The 21,767-nt window shown below is 34.6% G+C and overlaps 1 protein-coding gene and 1 long non-coding RNA gene across 2 annotated transcripts; one reads left to right on the top strand and one right to left on the bottom strand.

Moving 5' to 3' along the window:
* Positions 1-4,854: 4,854 nt before the first annotated feature.
* Positions 4,855-21,110, bottom strand: LOC131928632 (uncharacterized). Its single transcript, XR_009383816.1, has 4 exons — positions 21,038-21,110; positions 20,803-20,852; positions 7,602-7,651; positions 4,855-4,985 (listed from the first exon to the last, which is right to left on the bottom strand). It is a non-coding gene; the product is annotated as an uncharacterized LOC131928632 (long non-coding RNA).
* Positions 8,705-9,948, top strand: LOC131928631 (venom toxin OcyC11-like). The gene is made up of 3 exons (XM_059284701.1): positions 8,705-8,949; positions 9,185-9,278; positions 9,781-9,948. Exons 1-3 carry the CDS (start codon positions 8,871-8,873, stop codon positions 9,890-9,892), a joined length of 285 nt encoding a protein of 94 aa, XP_059140684.1. The 5' UTR covers positions 8,705-8,870; the 3' UTR covers positions 9,893-9,948.
* Positions 21,111-21,767: the final 657 nt, after the last annotated feature.

Below are 21,767 nucleotides of genomic sequence, written 5' to 3'. Positions count from 1 at the left end.
TTATCTCGTCATTCACACATGCCTTATTTCCACTACTTGTGACATATGATTCTAATATTTTATTCAGGAAGAAAAGTTTTGAGAATTATTACTTTCTCGTATACGAAGTATTAAAGGAAATATTGAAATCGTGCAAAAAATCGAATTCGAGATTTTCAAAAATCTCGACGTTTTATACCTCACTGAGTCGAAAAAACTTATTTTTTCAATAATGTGACCGTGTGTCTGTGTGTGTATGTGTTGTGTGTGTGATGTGTGTATGCTTACCATTCAACACGAAACATTGAGTGCCGTTACAGCTAGTTTGATGAAATGTCACATATATATATATATATATATATATATATATATATATATATATTATATATATATATTAGTATTATATCACATTTTTAGTACGGTATCAACTTTTCAACGATTTCCGGTAAACGGAAGTGGAACTTAGTCTACTTTCGGTTTTTCAAAATCATATTACTTGAGCACTGATAGACAAAATAATTTCACATATAAGTAAACGATCTAATTCTCTGTTTTCTGTCAAATGTGTTGTAATTTCCGGAAGTAGTACTTTAAGCTATTTTCGATTTCTCAAAAAGCTATTTGAATATAATAACATACTAATGTCCCGCACTGTTTTACTCGTATTGTTTCCTGTTAAGTTGGTTCGTAATTCATTTTCCTTAGAGATTCAATTCTATTTTAAATATTTAAACATTGATCAAAAAGCATGTCTATATCCCAAGTTGCCATCCCCTGTAGTGTTTTATAAGAATACTAGCGTACCCGACCCCCGCGCGTTGCCGCGGATATAGAAGAAAGTCTGACGAAAAATATTAGAAGGATATCACCAATGCATTACCAATCATATGTTGTTAAACGCGTGTCCTTCTTTTCTAAAACTGTGTTATTTAAATGTAAACAATGCTTGCGCTTGGATAATAATTATCGGGACACGGGTTTTCCTTGAGTGCACATTAATCACTCATCGAAATAATGAGGTAGAACACACTTCGGTGACCACCCATGTGTCAGGGACGTAGAGGGGCGCTCTCAGGAGCCCCCCACCCCCCGATTACACTATCGCATAGGCGTAGCGTACGGCCCCTGTCTCCTTAAAACTAACAGGCGCCATCGTGCCAAATAGCATCCTGTTAATAATGATGCAGATTTCGTCATTCGCTAAAGTGACACAAATAAACAGAAATTTTTGTTTAACACGTAAAAAAATTATTTGACGTGTTTTAAACATCAGTGTGACTGATGCAATATGCTAGTGTTACTAATGTTCTATTATTAGATGCTCGATCTCAATTTTTGTCTGAGTCGTATAATAATAGATGCTTATTGCAGCATTCGCAAGGTGACGAAACTCTACAGTAGGCTGATAATATTTAAAAAGTTATTTTTTCATCTTTCGCAAGGTGACGAAACTGTACAGGATTTCCTCGCGTTACAAAGTTATTTTTTAGAAGCCTGTTGTTGTTTTACCGCTGAATATAGTAGTACCACTTACTCGCTATGCAGGACGCTCGATTAACGGATGCCAAGTGCCAACATAGTCGCTCTAATACTCTGGGCGCCAAACCGTGTATTGACGAAAGTTGTACCCTATATGGCGCCGCCCATAAGAAACTTTAGTTTTCTTTTTCGCAGAAATATTCTCGGGAGTATTCTCATCTACTCCCTAAAGTTTCATGGTACTCGGATGAACCGCATCCGAGTTTTATTTTTTATAAACCGTGTATAGAGAAAAAAAATCGTCCCCCCTCGGGGTGGCCGCCCTTGCAATATTAAACAATATTTTTTGCAGAACCCTACTATTGAGTGATCTAATCATCTCCCCCAAAGTTTCATGGTACACGGATGAACGGTGTGAAACCGAAATTTTATAAACCGCATATAGAGAAAAATCGCACCCTCCCGTGGCGCCGCCCTTGCCAAATTACTTTTTTTTTTTTGCAGAACCCTTCCTTAGAGTGTTCTTATGAACTCACCAAAGTTTCATGCTTATTGGATTAACGGTGTCAGACCAAAATCGAGTTTTATTTTTATATAGCTTACATTGAGAAAAATCGCACCCTCCCGTGGCGCCGCCATTGCGAAATTAAAAATTATTTTTTTACAGAACCATTTTCTAGAGTGTTATAATGAACTCCCAAAAGTTTCATGCCTATCGGATGAACGGTGTCACTTCAATTACTTTTATTATTTTTATATACCGTATATAGAGAAAAATCGGACCCTCCCGTGGCGCCGCCCTTGCGAAATTAAAAAATTATTTTTTTTACAGAACCCTTCCCTAGAGTGGTATAATGAACTCCCCAAAGTCTCATGGCTATCGGATGAACGATGCCAAACCAAAATCGACTTTTATTTTTATATACCGTATATAGAAAAAAACAAATCGCGCCCTGTCGGGGCGCCACCCCTGCGAATTTGAAATATTTTTTTCCGCAGAAACCTCCCCAGGAATATTCTCAACAACTTCCCAAAGTTTCACGGCGATGTGATGAGAGGTGTAGTAATGCATAAAGGACAGACACACAGACACACAGACACACAGACATACATTGCTTTATATATATATAGATTCGAGAAAGTTTAGGGGAGATCACTCCCCCTTTTTTTTTTTAGATACGTTGTCTTAAAAATTCCCCATGAACGTATCGTTAGTGTGCTCCTATGTGAATTGTTATTAGATGTACATGCCAGCTGCGACATGGTGAAAACATTGTGAACTGACAGACAACTTGAGATCACTGATTCACCCTGCTATTTTTACATCTTTTCAGATGCGGTAGTGTCAGCTTCCCGACTGAGTGCAAGGCTACCTACGACACGACCAAAAAGTACCCAGATTGTTGTGTTCCTAAACTTGACTGCCCACAGAATTAAATGAAAAATCAAGGTGTTTTGAAGATTCTAAACACAATCAACTGAAATTTAATTTTAAAACTCTGCTGTAAACGAAAATTAAATCTAACATCTTTCTGATTTTTTTTGGAGTTTATCAATTTATTTTTAGTACGTGCGCACGTGTGATACAATAACAATGTGGGGGTCAGATGAATCTGAAACTTAAAAGTTAACATATAATCTGCAAAAGTAAGGCAAACATTTAAATAGCGTCAATCTAGACTGCATTTTAATCTTTCTTTTTTTTCCCTAGAAACCCCTTATTAATCGATAGTAAATGAAAATGTAATTTCTTTATAATAATGTAAATGTTTTAAATAATTAGTTAACTTAATCAAAACAAGCACCAAATAAAAAGCCGAAATTAAAAAAAAAAAAGAAAACAATAATCATAAAAGTCATTTATGGTTAAAATATAAAAAAAGAACTTTTTTCTTAACATTTTCACAAATGTTGATATAGTTCTCTGAAAACATTTCACTGACATGACAATGGATAATAATTATTGCAACATAATTATGGTGCATAAACACTACAGCTCTTTACAGTTAGGCCGGATGTAGGCCCTACTTAAACCATGGAACATTTTTTTAAAAAGTATTTTAACATTCACATTAAAAGAATAAGAAAATAACTACACGTAAACTGCATCGAACCCGGAACATTTGTACATAATGCTGACTTGTAAACTGATAAGCGTAAGCCTGATCCTAATCACACGCTGATACATATTCGATGGCTTTGTTTGATTTCTATGAGTCACAGTTAAATAATAGATAAATGGCAACTCATGTTGTCGGAAGAACATAGTTTTGCAATCTTGTCCGTGTGTCCATAATTTTCACATTTTTCCATAATTCTCTTCTCTCTCTCTCTCTCTCTCTCTCTCTCTCTCTCTCTCTCTCTCTCTCTCCGAATTTTATCCATGTGAGGCACGAACCCTTTACGTTTCTTTGTTAAACTTACATAAATGATTTTAATTAAAAAAATAATTATCATTTAAAAAGTTTTTAAAAAAAACCACGTTTTCTGATTGAACTAAAAAGTATAAAATAAATGCTAAACATCACAATAATGCAAGCGATCACTCTACTATAAGCGATGAAAAACGTGGGGCGCCGAAGTAAAAGTTATATTACTATTGATTAGATAATACTATTGACTTTTATTAGGGAGCTTGTAGAGAGTCAACTGTATTAGAAACTGTAAGAAAATCACGGCGCCCAACGTTTTTCATCGCTTATAGTAGAGTGATCGCTTGCATTATTGTGATTTATAGCATTTATTTTCTACTTTTTAGTTCAATCAGAAAACGTGGTTTTTTTTAAACTTTTTTAATGATAATTATTTTCTACTTTTTAGTCTTTGTCTGTTTGTTCGCATTAAAATCTTGCTATCGATTTTATCTTTTCGCATTCACTTTTTTTTTTGGGTAAACGAAGACAACTCGTAAAAAACACGTGCCTTGAACCCGTGTCGAGTGGGTTAGCAATCGTGTGCCCAACCACTCGACCATATCGTCTCCCCCATACTGTTCACCAGTTGTTCCGCGAGACCTAAAACTCCGTAAGCCAAAAGAGGGAGAGTACCGAACCTTGTTTTCATCAAATTACAATGACTGGGTTATGTCCCCTTTTCCCACGTTTTTTTGTACAAATATATAGTGGTCTAAAATGATCAATAAAATGTTTCCATGGATCAATTTAGTAATAATAACAATTGAATATTCTATTGTCATCGGAAACAAAGCTTCCCTGAAAATTTCAGCGCGCTAGCTAACTGGGAAGTGCTCCAAAATTTCGATCGCAAGATTTGATGGAGAACCAAACAAACAGACGCAAAAGCAAGTTAATTAAACGTGGGAATAAACTATGTAAAACTATGTTAGATTTAAATATTTTATTTATTTTCAATGAATTTTTCCCTTGATTACGTTTTAAAGTACGTAAACAATTTAATCTTCATTTAAATCCGATGGGCAATCAAGGGTAGGATCACAGCAAGCAGGGTACTTTTTGGTGTAGTCGTAGGTCACCGTACATTCAGAGGGAAAGTTGGCGACTCCGCACCTGAACAGCGGAGAAAAACAACAAGGCGTATAGTCGTACTCAGGTTATTGATGTTGGGCTATGTTAACACTTAGTAATGTCAGTGGCGTCACAAGGGCATGTGTCACTCGGTGTGGTAATTGAGGGTGTTACCCTACCCCGTTTCCAAAAACTTCGCTTGCTTTCAATATTCTACCATAGTAACTGGTTAAAGCATTGTTTAGTAATTACATTCTACTATTTTTTTGTTTATTTGGTTTTACCCTTTAAATGGTGTCACTTGGTTCCGACCTTACAAACAACCTACGACTTGTGAAGCTACTTCTTTAACCCTCCAAAAGCTACATTGTATATTCAATCACAATTCAGCTTTGTGCAAACAATTGCAATTGGGTCGTTACGAAATAATATTGATCATTTTTTTATCAATAAATTTCCTCATGGTTTTTCTAATGAAGTATTATTATTACGTTTACTTATATCAAAGAACTGTCGCAAATCCAAATTTTACAAGTCGAGATGTTTGATTACATAAATTTGAGTAAATGACACATGTCGCGAGTCTTAAAAGTAATGAAAATTGAAACCCAATGTTCGCCTTGTTCAGGACACTTGCCTGGAATTTAAAAAAATAAACCGGGAGTGATCTCCGCTAAGCTTTCTCGAATTTTTTTTATATGAAACAACAGGGGATGGCAACTCGGGATATAGACATAATTTTAATCCATTTTAAATACTTAAACTTTTTAAAATAGAATAGAATCTCGTAGAAAGAAGAATTGCGCACCAAGTAAACGCCAAATTAAATGTTCATACTAGAGCAGAATATTATTAGTAGTTTATAAATTCACATGAGTTTTTTGAGAAATCGGAAATAGCCTAAATTACTTCTTTCGGTCAACGAAATTACTCGAAATTTGACAGAAAGCAGACAATTAGATATTTTACTTACATGTGAAGTTGCATTTATCTATATACAATAGTACTCAAGTTATAGGCTTTTGAAAAATTGAAAATAGAATAAATTACACTTCCGGAAATCGCTGAAAAGTTGTTTTGGTCCACAAACATTTCTCAAAATTTGACAGAAGGTAGAAAATTTGAGCTTTTACTTTTCATCTTCTTACTTAAGAATTTTTATCACAATTACTGTTATCTAAGAATATTAGAGGAAGTTTAGGGGAGATCACTCCCGCTTTATTTTCTTGAATTAACTTACAACCAAGGTTTCCCCTAAAAACAATCATAAATTTCTTATATTCATGAATGAATTAAAATATAAATTAATTCAAATAAATGTAATCAGAAGACAAGAATGGAAAAACATTATTTTGTTAACTTTATATTACTATCACTATGGAAGTAAAATTTAACACGTTTGATTGGCTTTCCAAATTTTTTTTATAAAACTGCACATATTGTCGACATTGCTAAAGTTCTATTTTCAAGTTCACCTTTAAACAAATAAGAATTTTTAACACCAATTTGCTAGAGGATTGATCGGGAATCAGAGGACACGCGAGAAGTGAACTAACTAAATTATAATGGAAGATTGGTCAGTGCACTACACTTTGCTACGACAGTGGCCATTTGACAGCTTCACATAAGATATTGCAATATTAGCACGATAAATCTTTTACATTATTTTAAAAAGCTGGGCTTACGGGTAGTTCTGTAAATACATGTAGCAATACACTTCGCAACTCGTCGGAGGTAAGTTTTCAAGATGTGTTGAAAATGTAATCTACTATATACAAATGAAATGGGCTATGTGTCTACGTATGTGTGCATGTAAAATGTATGCGTACGGAAGGCATGCATTATGCATATAATAAAAAACTCAAAAATTAAACTTTCACAGGCAGCGAGAACGACGTCACAAGAAACTAAGAAGAAATCTATATATATAAAGCAAAGTAGTCGGGTACCCGACAGGGCACTTCCCGGCGTCGCAGGTGCGTCAAATTTTGGCAGAATCCTGCCTTGGGTCAATAGAACACGAGGACAGGTGCCGGTTGGCCGAAAAATTCACGAAGAGGGGTCAAAAGTGACCTCGACTGACCTCGACTTTGAATACGATGGTATTTTGTTCAATTTCTGGTTTCTTAAGTACTGAAAACATAAGTACCTTTTCAGGTAATTGGGAAAAATGTCATAAAAGGTTAAAATATTATTCTTTTGAATCCTCTGAATCGTGGGTAATTTCCAGTAACCGAAAGGGGTACTTTACGGGATGTCTGATTTTAAAAGATTTTAGAATATATTTACGATATAAAATCATCAAATTCTGACGGTTTCTGAGAAATTGGAAAAGGAGTAAAGTGTCCCTTTTTGATTACCGGAAATTATTCAAATGTTGATAGAAAAATAGGTAATTTTTATACATACTGTTTAGTCACCCTAAGAGTACTAAAGTTATAAGTTTTTTAGAAAACAAAATTTAGGATATGTCAAGGAAATCAAGAATTTAAACAAATTAATCCAGTTATATAATCGTGGTCTTATGTATGACATTTCATCTACCTGAATAAAGTAGTATTCAAGTTATTTTATTTCCATAACAATAAAGCACTCCTTCCGGTTACCGGAAATCGTTAAATAATTCACACCAAAAAGCGCATGCAATTTAAAACTTACGTGATAGTTTCTTTCGTCTTCCATCATCACAGCTTCAACAGCCTGTAAATCTATAATTATTACAGGAGATAAAAACCATTATTACAGATGCGACATTATTGTATGGTGTCGTAATGTGCTATGAAAGTATTAACAACACGATTTTGCATTCCCAACATCCTAGTTAGGAATGTACAATTATTTTACATAAACAATAAAGTATTAAGTAGATAGATATAAGTAAACCTTATCATACCTGTCGGACTACGTGTCAGACGGTTGTGTCTAAAGGTTTGTAAATTAATTTCATTTCTAGCTTTTAGATCACGAACAACTTGTTCTAAACATTTTAGTTAAGTCGCAGTGGAATAAGGTAATGATTCACTCGGCGACACCTGTTCGATTGAATTAACGTAGAGCAGAAATTCAAACAAACATAATTACAAAGGGAAGGTTTGATAATGACCGAAAGTATTTAGCATATACAAAGTACACAACGTAACAAAAAGTAACAAAAAGTAACCCGTAACTAACAAACACGTAACGAATTATTACATAAACTGTTTGAGTAAACTTATGACATTTATTTCTTATGAGCTAAACCGCGTCGTATAATACGCCGCTATTTAGTTGTTTGATTCTCTACTTTTCAATATTTCATAGCTAGTGAATTCGACACTACCCTCCCTTCCATCCCCCCCCCCTTGACATAACAGCCCCCCCCCCCACATAAACCCCTGGACAAAACCGTCCGCAACATGTCCTCACTCTCTTGCATAAACCAACTGGACATAAACCACACGGACATAAACCCCCTAACAGAACACACTGCCATTGAGACTGAAACCCCCAAAGTTAAACTTAACATGAGACGGTTAGCAATTTGTGAGTCAATTAGAGGGAAGCGAGGGAGAGAACTCTGTCATTACTCATCCCACATGATGATCCTGACTAGAAAAGGCTGTAAATGCTTTTATTTGCATGATAACGATGTGACAAAAAAAAACACACCTCAGCAAATTAAAATGTAATTAGCGTTTTACGTCGTCAACCATGTACCTGAATTGATTACCTTTTCAAATTACAGTCTGAAAATAAACGAGCTATTTATTTTCGACAATTGTCTACTTCTAGTTTTTTTCAAGGCAAAGGAAATTGCGTAAATTTAAATTAATTTTCACATTGGACCCAAAATAAAAGTTTATATAACAAGTTGTTTCGACTAGTCAGTTGTTCAGTCTACGCCGGCAAACGTTACCACTTATCATCTGTGATCAGACCAGTCTCAACATGAACAAGATAGTTTTAACTCTCGTCGTCTGCCTCGGTCTAGTTGGTTATGTGTCGGCGGCTACGTCGATTGGACTGGGTAAGAGAAAAAAAAATCAATTTTGTTTCAGGATCTTTTTTTGTGCAAGTTATCCTCGTTTCTGTTTTCATGTGATCCGTACCATAAAGTAAACTACATTTCTATCTATGTATAGATGTTATTTAATTTTTAACAAGTTGTATTAAATGTTTTGCCCGTATAAATATTTGCAAAAAAAATAAAAATAAATTATACAGCTTTGTTTCATGAACATTAAAGTTCCGTGTTTTACCAGGAGCTTGCCCTGATGGAGTAAAGGTTGGCGAATCCTGGTACCCACCGGGATGTGAGATTTGTGACTGTGGTGACGGAGGCTACCAATGCTTCTCGTAAGTTTTTATTACATACCAACTAGAACACATTGTTTAACCTCTTCTTCTTATTCTGCGTTCTTAATTGAGTTTATGTTAGAAGGATTCAAACAATATGTCTAACTTCGTCGTTAAATTGGATTGTGGTCACCAGATCCGCGGGTACACCATATAGTTTTTTCTTGAGTGGGGCGTATTGGGCCAGTGTTTTAGATCGCACTTGGTTGTACAACGGGCAAAATATATTACATACAAACTATAACACATTTTTAAACTAACACTAACACTTTTTTCCGAACCCCACTTTTCATAACTTGAAACATCTGTTGATAGTTCTTTAATATAATACCAATTCATCCCCGACAAGAGTTATTATTTCAGCGAGATTATTTAGATACATTCTCCAAAGACCCAATTTCTTGTAGTTACATTGTATTTGTAACGTTTGAAAAAACACGGCTCTGTTATCACCATAAACAGAGTACTATTAATCTTTCTGTTGTATTTACCACTCTTTCAGATGCGGTTCTTATGGCTTCCCACCTGAGTGCACGGCGACGTACGATACCACCAAAAAATACCCAGATTGCTGTGAACCTACACTTGACTGTCCAAATTTAACTGAAAATTAAAATGTTTACAAGTTCCAAAACGTTAAGAACATAACATAATTAAAATTTAAATCCAATGCAAATAACGGAGTTCAACTTTGTTTTTTCCATTTGCTGCGCCTTGAGTCCAAAATTGACGACACGACGCTAAACAAAACTACCATACCGAGTTGTTTTAAACTTGACACGCAGGTCAAGACCATGTAAAAATGGATAATGACATAAGGTTAGACAAAATTAGGTGCATTAACTTTTTAAATTCTAATTATTGTGTAGGCCTACCATGATATTTATCTATTAATTTAGTTGTTTAAGATTCGTGAGGTCCTGTTGGCTTTTAAAAATGCTTACAAATCGCTTCCATTTTAAATAAAACAACATTGCCGATACGCATATTGTAATAAACGAGATAAAATGAAAAACGGTATACTCTTGGTGGAACTATAATGCTTTAGTGAATAAAAATATTTAAAAATAAACCGGGAATGATCTCACCTAAGCTTTCTCGAATATTCTTATATCAAACTACAGGTGATGGGAACTCGGGATATAGACATGATTTTTAATCCATTTTAAATACTTAAACTTATAAAAATAAAATAAAATCTCATAAAAAAAGAATTGCACACCAAGTGAACGCCAAATAAAAGTGCATAATAGTGCGGAATATTATAAGTATTTTATAAACTTGAATTTGTTTTTTGAGAAATCGGAAATAGCGTAAATTACTACTTCCGTTCAAAGGAAACTACTCAAAATTTGTCAGAAGGTAGAAAATTAGATATTTTACTTACATGTGAATTTTTATTATCTATCTGAAATAGTACTCAAGTTATGGGCTTTTGAAAAAAAAACATCTGTTAATGAAGGTCTGTATCTTCGCTGAGCTTGCTTTGGAGACTCTCCATGTCCCTGCTCCATATAGCAAAACTGCCTTGACTTTTGAGTTATGTATCCTAATATTTTTCGTGTTGGAGTTGGTAGAATTTTTCCATATGGGTTGCAGAACTGTGAAAGCGGTGCGGACTCTATTAACTCTAGCACGTATGTCCTCCTCTGTGCCTCACGATTTGCTTATCTTGCTGCCGAGGTAGACAAACTTCCACATCATGTGCTTGTCTTCCGTCTATTGTCACTGAGGTCTCTTGGTTATTGTTGTTTCTCATTAATTTTGTCTTTTCTTTGTTGATCTTGAGACCTACGCGCTGATAGATGGCTCCTAATGCATCAACTTTTTCTTGCATGTCTTGTAGCCTATAGGTAACACTATGCAAATACCAAACAAAACACGAACATTAAGTAAAACAGGTGGAATAAATTGTTTTTGATATTTTTGTTCTTTTTGTTTCACCTATGAGATGATTCTAAACATTTTGAGGTAAACATTGGTCTATGCCTATCTTCTTATAATTCTGATCATCAGTTTGCATAATACTTATTTTATACTTTTAAGTAGACGGGTTACTGGCAAATCAAATGCCGTACGATTTTACTGTTACGAAAATTTTCTACCCATTTATTTGAAGCAAGAGTACAAAAAATGGGAATATATCAGCAATCAGATTACGAATAATAACACCAACAACAAACACAAACATAATACATAGAGATTAAAAAAAAAACAAAAAAAAACAGGCACATTGATAAATAGACACCGATACATACACACAGAGTTAACACCTGTCACAAGTCTCTGTATAATTGCTTAGACCAGTGGCGTAGACAGATATATATATATATATATATATATATATATATATATATATATATATATATATATATGTGTGTGTGTGTGTGTGTGTGTGTGTGTATTAGAAATAAAATTTTAATAATGTAAATATAAACTGGCACAATCGTTACACCGTCAACTGCTTAAACGTAGAACAAATATTATTATTTGGTTCCCGTGAAGGATACATCACCACATTGAAAACAACCATCGGTACCTACACCACTGGCTCACGCTATACTTGTTTTCAGGTTTAAGAGCAGTACACTAGAAATAACCGTGTCAGCAAATTAACATGTAATTAGTGTCACTTCTGATTTAATTACACATTTTAAATTACTATCTGATGAGAAATTAACTGCTTATTTACGTCAACTGTCAACGGATATTTATTCTGAAGCAATCCAATTTGCATAATTTATTGAAATTAACATTGAAACACGGTTAAAAAAGGTTTTAGATCTATAAAATACGTGGTTTGGTGTTCCGTCTACTCTAGCAAAGATTTCACGTGGTGATCACACAGTACCAGTCCAAAATGAACAAGATAGTTTTAACCCTCGTCGTCTGTCTCGGTCTAGTCAGCTTCGCCTCGGCCTCAGTATCCATGGGATTAGGTAAGAGATGTAGATTTAAATTAATTTAATTTATTTTTTTACGTGATGTTAGTTACTTTTTTCGTTTTGATCTTGTCCTTAAAGTAGAGTAGAAACAACACAAGCTATCATAGTGTGGAATTATTTTGTGACTGGTCTGGCGATAGAGTGATACAGGGGTTTCCAAACATTTCAGTCCACATTGACTATCAAATTTCAGTTCGGCGGCCTCGGGCAGATGAGGCTCGTTAGCTGGGGACAGCAACTCTTCTAGGAGAGACAACTTCAATATCAAACAACTGCTGCCTTGTAGTTTGTTCTTGGTTGAACAAAGGCTATGGAAGCAAATCCAAAAAGAAAAGCAGGCTGAAATCGGAGTCAATGGCCTCAATGGCGCATAACCAGTTGACACGTATCCTTAATTGTGATGGAGGCGTGGTCGAGTCGTCAAAAGCTCATGGTTGATAAATTCGAAAAAGTATCGAGTTCAACCCTCTGGCAGATAAGGCTCGATCCCTCCCAACACTAAAAATTAAGAACGAAGAAGAAGAGAAGAAGTTCGGGGGCCAGTTTCTTCCAGGTATGATATTTCTGGGCAAAGTTCCTCAGCAATCACCGACAAACGATTTTTCCTTGGACAAAAAGATCTCCGCGGGCCGGATGAGAGGACATCGCGGGCCGCATCCGGTCCGCGGGTCGTAGTTTGGAGACCCCTGGAGTAATACATAAATAATGACTAAAGAAGCTTAAGGGTTAGTTTATATTGATCATAGAGAGTATTTGCTGTTGTTTTATCTGTATTAATGTGTACAGTGTGAGTATGGCGAGACGAGTACAGAGTAATTACTAGACATGATTTGTGGATAGTTTATGAATAAGATAGTGGCAACATGAAATTGAATTATGCATAGCAATTACAAGTATTAATCTTTAATGTGTCTAATTAGTATGCACGGAAATGTGTCTTATGTCGTACTTATCAATGAAGATATGGTGTCGTCTAGACACTTGGGCAGATGAAGTAGAGCTCATCTGTTTCAAAGACCTCCTCACAAGAATGTATAGTGTGGTTAGGCCTAACGTGAGTTAGGTATCCATTAGAGCTGAGTGGACTCTGGGACATTCTTCAGACTTGAACCTGGATTAGCGGTCTAGCGCTCTACCGCTAGACCACGCCTTCACCTAAGTTATAGTGTAATTTATAGTAGTAATGTCGCAGATAAATATAATCGTAGACCCCATTACACACGCTAGAATTTTTAATTTAAAATTTGGATTGCATATTTTGCCAATACATTCACCCAACAAACAAAACCACCGTGATTGCTGGGTTTTTTTCAACCGTACATTTTCTTTATTTTACTAGGATCTTGTCCCAAAGGAGTTAAACCAGGCAAATCGTGGTACCCCGAGGGATGTCAGAAATGTGAGTGTTATAAGGGAAGCTACCAATGCTACACGTAAGTCTTTTCATTTTTTTCAGTTTAAAAAGAGTTTTTGATTTACTCTTCATTTACATATGCCTTATTTCCACCACTTGTGAAATATATTAATGATACTAATAATTCATTCCAAATAAAAAGTTTCGAGAACTATTACTTTCTCGTTTACGAAGTATAAAGGAAGTATGTAATCGTGAAAAAATCGACGTTTTATACCTCCATGAGACGGAAAAAATAGTTTTGCAATTGTGTCCGTATGTCTGTGTGTGTGATGTGTGTATGCTTGTCTTTGAAAACGATAAATTAAGTACCTTTACAGATAGGATGATGAAATGTCATATGTATTAATATCGTATCAAATTTGTAGTTCGGTATCAACTTTTCAGCGATTTACGGTAACCGGAAGTGGAACTTAGTCTACTTTCGGTTTTTTAAAAGCATATTACTTAAATACTGTTTCTCTGATTGACGAAATTTCACATATAAGTAAAAGATCTAATTCTCTGTTTTCTGTCAAATGATTTGTAATTTCCAGTGCCCGAAAGTAATACTTTAATCTATTTCCGATTTCTCAGAAACTTATATGAATGAATAAAGTGCTATTGTTCCTTACTATTTTAATTTTACACGTATTGTTTGCTGTTCACTTGGTGCGTAATTCTTTTTTTCTACGCGATTCAATTCTATTTTTAAAAGCTAAATTTTATAAAATTGATTAAAAAGCATGTCTATATCCCGAGTAGCCATCCCCCGTAGTGTTTTATAAGAATACTCGAGAAAGTTTAGGGGAGATCACTCCCGCTTCATTTTTAGGTAAGCTGTCTTAAAAAATCCTTGTGAACATATTGGTAGTGTTATTAGATTTACATGCCAGCTGCGACATGGTGGAAACATTGTGAACTGACAAAACTATATGGTACGAGCCGGCCCGCGGCATAACATACGCCGCTATTTAGTTGTTGTTTTTTCTACTTTTCAGTAATTCTTAATTTGTGAATTCGACGGTACCAACGCTGCCACTGAAAATATTTCTTTAAAACACTATAAGTTGCACGTTATGGACCATAACACCCCCTTCCATCCCCACCCCCTCCGTCCCCACCCCCCTACGTTTAAAATCGTTTCAAACTAAATTATCTGCCCCTAATAGTCGTCACTAAACCCGGCTCTGCTTGTAAACATTTAGAGTGAACACAGCTCACTAAGACCATGTAGGGGTGGGGATGGTAAGGAGCGCGTTTACAGCTTGTTTTCTAGCGTCTCTCAGAAGAGAATTATATTTATAGATGTTTTCGATCATAATTTGAGATCACTAATTCACGCTGCTATTTTAACATCTTTTTCAGATGCGGTAGCGTGAGCTTCCCACCTGAGTGTAAGGTTACCTACGACACGACCAAAAAGTACCCGGATTGCTGTGTTCCTAAACTTGACTGCCCAGAGAATTAAATGATAAATCAAGATGTTTTCGAGATTCTAAACATAATCAACTGAAATTTAATTTTAAAGCTCCACTTCTGTAAACGAAAATGAAATCTAACATCTTTCTGGTTGTTTTTGAGTTTATCAATTTATTTTTAGAACGTGCTCACGTGTGATATAATTAAAAAAATGTGGGGAGTGAGCGAGATGGATCTCAAACATACAAGTTAACTTAAGATCTGAAAAATGTAACTTTCATGCAATCTCTTTATTGAGGTAAATATTTAAATATCGCCACTCCATACTGTATTTTAAACTAGCTTATTTATATACTAGAAAACCATTATTAAACGATAACAATAGGGTATTTAAAACAAAATGTAATTTCTTTATAATAATGATTTATATAATTCTCAAACAATTAGTCCACATAATCAAAACAAGCACCAAATAAAAACCGAAATTAAGAAACAGATTAACAATAATCATAAAAACAATAATCATAATAGTCCATTATGGCTAAAATATAACAAATGAACACCTTTTTCTATAACATTATAACGAATGTTGAAATAGTTCTCTGAAAACATTTCACGGCCATGACAATGTATATTTATTATGGCAACATATAGACGCTTAAACATTACGGCTGTTTACAACATTGCCGGTAGTAGGCCCTACTTAAAACATGGAACATTTATTTTTTAAAAGTATTTTAAAAATTTCATTAAAAGAATAACAAACTAAATACAAGTAAAATGTATCAAACCCGGTACATTTATACATAATGCTAATTTTAAACTGACAAACGTAAGCCTGATCCTAATCACACGCTGATAGATATTCGATGATATGTTTGAAAACTTAAGTTGGATTCCAATGAGTCACAGTTGTATAATAGTTAAATGGCAACACATGTTGCATTTGAAATACGAAGAGCGCTATTTCACAATTTCACACCAACATGTTTGTGATTGTAAGATTAACGTGTTCGATGCAGCTGTGATATGCGGGGGCCCAAGAAATCGCTGAGGGTAAATTGATTCCACGAGTTGTCGAGATTAAATTATTGAACGAAGGTGGTTTGGATAATCAATTACACAAATACTAATTTTTAAAAATAACAAAAACGAAACCACCATTTGTAAAACATGTAGGCTACACCATGTGATTAATGCAACACTGTGTAAAACAATTAACTATACGTAAAATACTTAACCATATGTAAAACACTTAACCATATGTAAAGCATTAGCCATATGTAAAGCACTTACCCATATGTAAAACACTTAATCAAATGTAAAACACTTAACCAAATGTAAAACACTTAACCATATGTAAAACACTTGATCAAATGTAAAACACTTAATCAAATGTAAAACACGTAACTATATGTAAAACACTTACCCATATGTAAAACACTTAACCAAATGTAAAAACTTAACCATATGTGTGTGTATTTTTTTACACGAGAAGTTGAATCCGATATCAATTAGGTGGAAGACATTTCATGTGAAACACCCACGCTCACATACGCACACACAAACACAAACATACCAGATTTTCATAATATGAATCGATGTTCGCTTTTTGAGAAAACAGCATAAAAATGACAGCTTTAATAAACTAATACATTATTAATGGTTCATTTCATTCATACGTTAATCCTTACTTCAATTACACTTTGAAAATAATCCGTCCGTTTTTTATGCCCAATGTCAATATTTAGTTAATTAAAATGTTCGGATTAGCATAATTTATTTAAGTTAATTTTAGAAAGTGATAGCTAACTTAGGCCTATATAATGCGTGGTTGGGGACAATATGATGTACAATCTACACGAGCAAAAATTTCACGCACAGGTCATTCATTGTCAGACCAGTCTCAACATGAGCAAGATAATTATAACTCTCGCCCTCTGCCTCGGTCTTGTTGGCTACGTGTCGTCAGCTGTTATGCGGGGAGAGGGAAAGATTAATTAATTATACGAGCCGACCTGCGGCGTATCATACGCCGCTATTTAGTTATTTTATTTTCTACTTTTCAGTAATTCATAATTTGCGAATTCGACAGTACTAATGCTGCCACTGAAAATATTTGCTTTAAAACACTATCAGATGGTCGTTAAGGACGATACCCCCCTCCTTTCCCCCAACCCCTACCCCACCCCCCACACTCCCCCACCCCCTTGAAAGCAAACTCCTCTTAGTTACCTCCCCTAAGTTTAAAATCGTTTGAAACTATATTATCTGCCCCTAATAGCCGTCACTAAACCCGGCTCTACGATTGTAAACATTTAGCGTGAACCACAGCTCACCAAATTTCCTAGAGAGGAAGAGAGGAGACTGCAAGGCGCGCTTACAGTTTGTTTTCTAACGTCTCCAAGAAGAGAAGTATATATATATATATATATATATATATATATATATATATATATATATATATATATATTCTTTAATGTGTCTAACTAGCATGCACGGAAATATTTGTCTGATGCCTTACTCATAGTATAATCCAGATGGTTTGGGCACATGAAGTCATGTTTTAAAAACTTCGGCTTTAGAAAGGATAGTGTGGTCAGGACTAACATGAGTTTAGGTACCCATAAGTGGACTCTTGGTCATTCTTCTGAGTTGAACACAGATTCGAACTCGAGACTTTCAGTTTAGCAGTCTAGCTCTCTACCACGACTTCACATAAATTATAGAGTAATGTATAGTGGTAATGTCGCATATATATATATATATATATATATATATATATATATATATTTATATATATATATACTCGTAGACACCATCACACTCTCTAGAAGTTAATTTAAAATTTAGATTGTACATTTCTCCAATACATTCACCCAACAAACAAAACCACCGTGATTGCTGGGTTTTTTTCAACCGTACATTTTCTTTATTTTACTAGGATCTTGTCCCAAAGGAGTGAAACCAGGCCAATCATGGTACCCCGAGGGATGTCAGAAATGTGATTGTTATAAAGGAAGCTACCAATGCTACACGTAAGTCTATTCATTTTATTCTAATTAAAAAGAATTTAGATGATATCGTCATTCACACATGCCTTATTTCCACTACTTGTGACATAATATGATTCTAATACTTTATTCAGGAAGAAAAGTTTTGAGAATTATTACTTTCTCGTATACGAAGTATTAAAGGAAATATTGAAGTCGTGCAAAAAATCGAATTCGAGATTTTCAAAAATCTCGACGTTTTATACCTCCCTGAGTCGAAAAAACTTAGTTTTGCAATAATGTGACCGTGTGTCTGTGTGTGTATGTGTGTGTGATGTGTGTATGCTTGCCATTTAACAGGATACATTGAGTGCCGTTACAGCTAGTTTGATGAAATGTCATATATATATATATATATATATATATATATATATATATATATATATATATATATATATATATATATATATATATATTTATATATATATATTAGTATTATATCACATTTTCGTTCGGTATTAACTTTTCAACGATTTCCGGTAAACGGAAGTGGAACTTAGTCTACTTTCGGTTTTTCAAAAGCTTATAACTTGAGCACTGTTTCTGATAGACAAAATAATTTCACATATAAGTAAACGATCTAATTCTCTGTTTTCCGTCAAATGTGTTGTAATTTCCGGAAGTAGTACTTTAAGCTATTTCCGATTTTACAAAAAGCTATATGAATATATAAAATACTAATGTCCCGCGCTATTTTACTCGTATTGTTTCCTGTTTAGTTGGTGCGTAATTCTTTTTCCTAAGAGATTCCATTCTATTTTAAATATTTAAACATTGATTAAAAAGCATGTCTATATCCCAAGTTGCCATCCCCTGTAGTGTTTTATAAGAATATTCGAGAAAGTTTAGGGGAGATCACTCCCTTTTTTTATTTTTAGATACGTTGTCTTAAAAATTCCCCATGAACAAATCGTTAGTGTGCTCTTATGTGAATTATTATTAGATTTACATGCCAGCTGCGACATGGTGGAAACATTGTGAACTGACAGAGCTACCGATCACTAATTCGCCCTGCTCTTTGTACATCTTTTCAGATGCGGTAGTGTCAGCTTCCCACCAGAGTGTAAGGCTACCTACGAAACGACCAAAAAGTACCCAGATTGTTGTGTTCCTAAACTTGACTGCCCACAGAAGTAAATGAAAAATCAAGATGTTTTGAAGATTCTAAACATAATCAACTGAAATTTAATTTTAAAACTCCACTTCTGTAAACGAAAATGAAATCTAACATCTGTCTGATTGATTTTGTGTTTATCAATTTATTTTTAGAACGTGCGCACGTGTGATACAATAAAAATGTGGGGGTGAAATGAATCTGAAATGTAATGTCAGTGGCGGCACAAGGGCATGTGTCACCCGGTGTGGTAATTGAGGGTGTTACCCTACCCCGTTTTAAAAAACTTCGCTTTCTTTCAATATTCTACCATATTAACTGGTTAAAGCATTGTTTTGTAATTACATTCTATTTTTTTGCTTATTTCGTGTCACCCTCTAAATGGTGTCACTTGGTTCTGACCTTACAAACAATCTACGACTTGTGAAGCTACTTCTTTAACCTTGCAAAAGCTACATTGTATATTCAATAAGAATTCAGCTTTGTGCAAACAATCGCAATTATTTTTAATATCAATTTGCTAGAGGATTGATCGGGATTCAGAGGGCACGCGAGAAGTGAACAAAATAAATTAAAATGGAAGATTGATCAGTGCAGTACACTTTGCTACGACGGTGGCGATTTGACAGCTTCACATAAGATGTTGCAATATTAGCACGATAAATCTTTGACATTATTTTAAAAAGTTGGGCTTAAAGGGTAGTTCTGTCGGAGGTAAGTTTTAAAGATGTGTTGAAAATATAATCTACTATATACAAATGAAATGGGCTATGTGTCTACGTATGTGTGAATGCAAAATGTATCTGTGTGGAAGGCAGCGAGAACGACGTCACGAGAAACTAAGAAGAAATATATATATATATATAAAGCAAAGTGGTCGGGTACCCGATAGGGCACTTCCCGGCGTCACAGGCGCGTCAAATTTTGGCAGAATCCTGCCTTGGGTCAATAGAACACGAGGACCGGTGCCGGTTGGCCGAAAAATTCACGAAGAGGGGTCAAAAGTGACCTCGACTGACCTCGACTTTGTATACGATGGTATTTTGTTCAATTTCTGGTTTCTTAAATACCGAAAACATAAGTGCCTTTTCAGGTAATTGGGAAAAATGTCATAAAAAGGTTAAAAAAATATTATTCTTTTGAATCCTCTGAATCGTGGGTAATTTCCAGTAACCGAAAGGGGTACTTTAGGGGATGTCTGATTTTAAAAGATTTTAGAATATATTTACGATATAAAATCATCAAATTCTTACGGTTTCTGAGAAATTGGAAATGGAGTAAAGTGTCCCTTTTTGATTACCGGAAATAATTCAAATGTTATAGAAAAATAGATAATTTTTATACATAATTTTTAGTCACCCTAAGAATACTCAAGTTATACGTTTTTTAGAAAACAAAATTAAGGATATGTCAAGGAAATAAAAAATTTAAACAAATTAATTCAATTATATAATCGTGGGCTTATGTATGAAATTTCGTCTACCTGAATAAAGTAGTATTCACGTTATTTTATTTCCATAACAATAAAGCACTCGTTCCGGTTACCGGAAATCGTTAAATAATTCACACCAAAATGCGCATGCAATCTAAAACTTACGTGATAGTTTCTTTCGTCTTCCATCATAACATCTCCATCAACATGTAAATCTATAATTATAACAGGAGAGGAAAACAGCTATTACAGATGCGACATTATTGTATGGTGTCGTAATGTGCTATGAAAGTATTAATAACACGATTTTGCATTCCCAACATCATAGTTAGGAATGTACAATTATTTTACATAAACAATAAATTATTAAGTAGATAGATATAAGTAAACCTTATCATACCTGTCGGACTACGTCTCAGACGGTTGTGTCTAAAGGTATGTAATTCAATTTCATTTTTAACTGTAAGATCCCGAACAACTTGTTTTAAACATTTTAGTTAAGTCGCAGTTGCAGTCAAATAAGGTAATGATTCACTCGGCGACACCTGTTCGATTTAATTAACGTAGAGCAGAACTTCAAACAAAAATGTTTACAAAGGGAAGGTTTGATAATGAGCTAAAGTATTTAGCATATAAAAAGTACACAACATAACTAAAAGTAACACATAACTAACACGTAACGAATTATTACAAAAACGGATTAAGTATATGATATTTATTTCTTACGAACTGACGCGCGTCGTATAATATTCCGCTATTTAGTTGTTTTATTTCCTACTTTTCAATACTTCATAGTTAGTGAATTCGACACTACCCTCTCTTCCATTCCCCCCCCCCCCCCCAGCGAGGCAGCCTTCCGTGACGACAGTTTACGACGAAAATGAAAAGATCAAGCAGAACTTCTGACATCTCCTTAGTTTCAAATCGTTCAAAAGCTAAATTATCTGCCTCTAATAGCCGTTACTAATTCGACACTGCTCTACGGTCTTAGGTACTTTGACCATAGGGGGTTTGACCACAATGGGTTTGACCACAGGGGGTTTGACCACAGCGGAGCTTTGACCACAGAGGGTGGTTAACCATAATATATAGATTTTAAAATAGAAATTAGAAACTGTTATTTGATTTAA

This window comes from Physella acuta, unplaced genomic scaffold, assembly GCF_028476545.2.
Source record: "Physella acuta isolate Inbredline_101_S28 unplaced genomic scaffold, ASM2847654v3 ptg001528l, whole genome shotgun sequence".
NCBI lineage: Eukaryota > Metazoa > Mollusca > Gastropoda > Physidae > Physella > Physella acuta.
The sequence above is the reverse complement of the archived record's forward strand: the minus strand, read 5'-3'. Positions and strand labels throughout refer to the sequence as shown.

Coding starts and splice junctions, on each gene's coding strand:
- LOC131928631 (XM_059284701.1), top strand. CDS start 8,871: ATGAACAAGATAGTTTTAACTCTCGTCGTCTGCCTCGGTCTAGTTGGT. Junction 8,950..9,184: donor GGCTACGTCGATTGGACTGG/GTAAGAGAAAAA, acceptor GTGTTTTACCAG/GAGCTTGCCCTGATGGAGTA. Junction 9,279..9,780: donor GGAGGCTACCAATGCTTCTC/GTAAGTTTTTAT, acceptor CCACTCTTTCAG/ATGCGGTTCTTATGGCTTCC.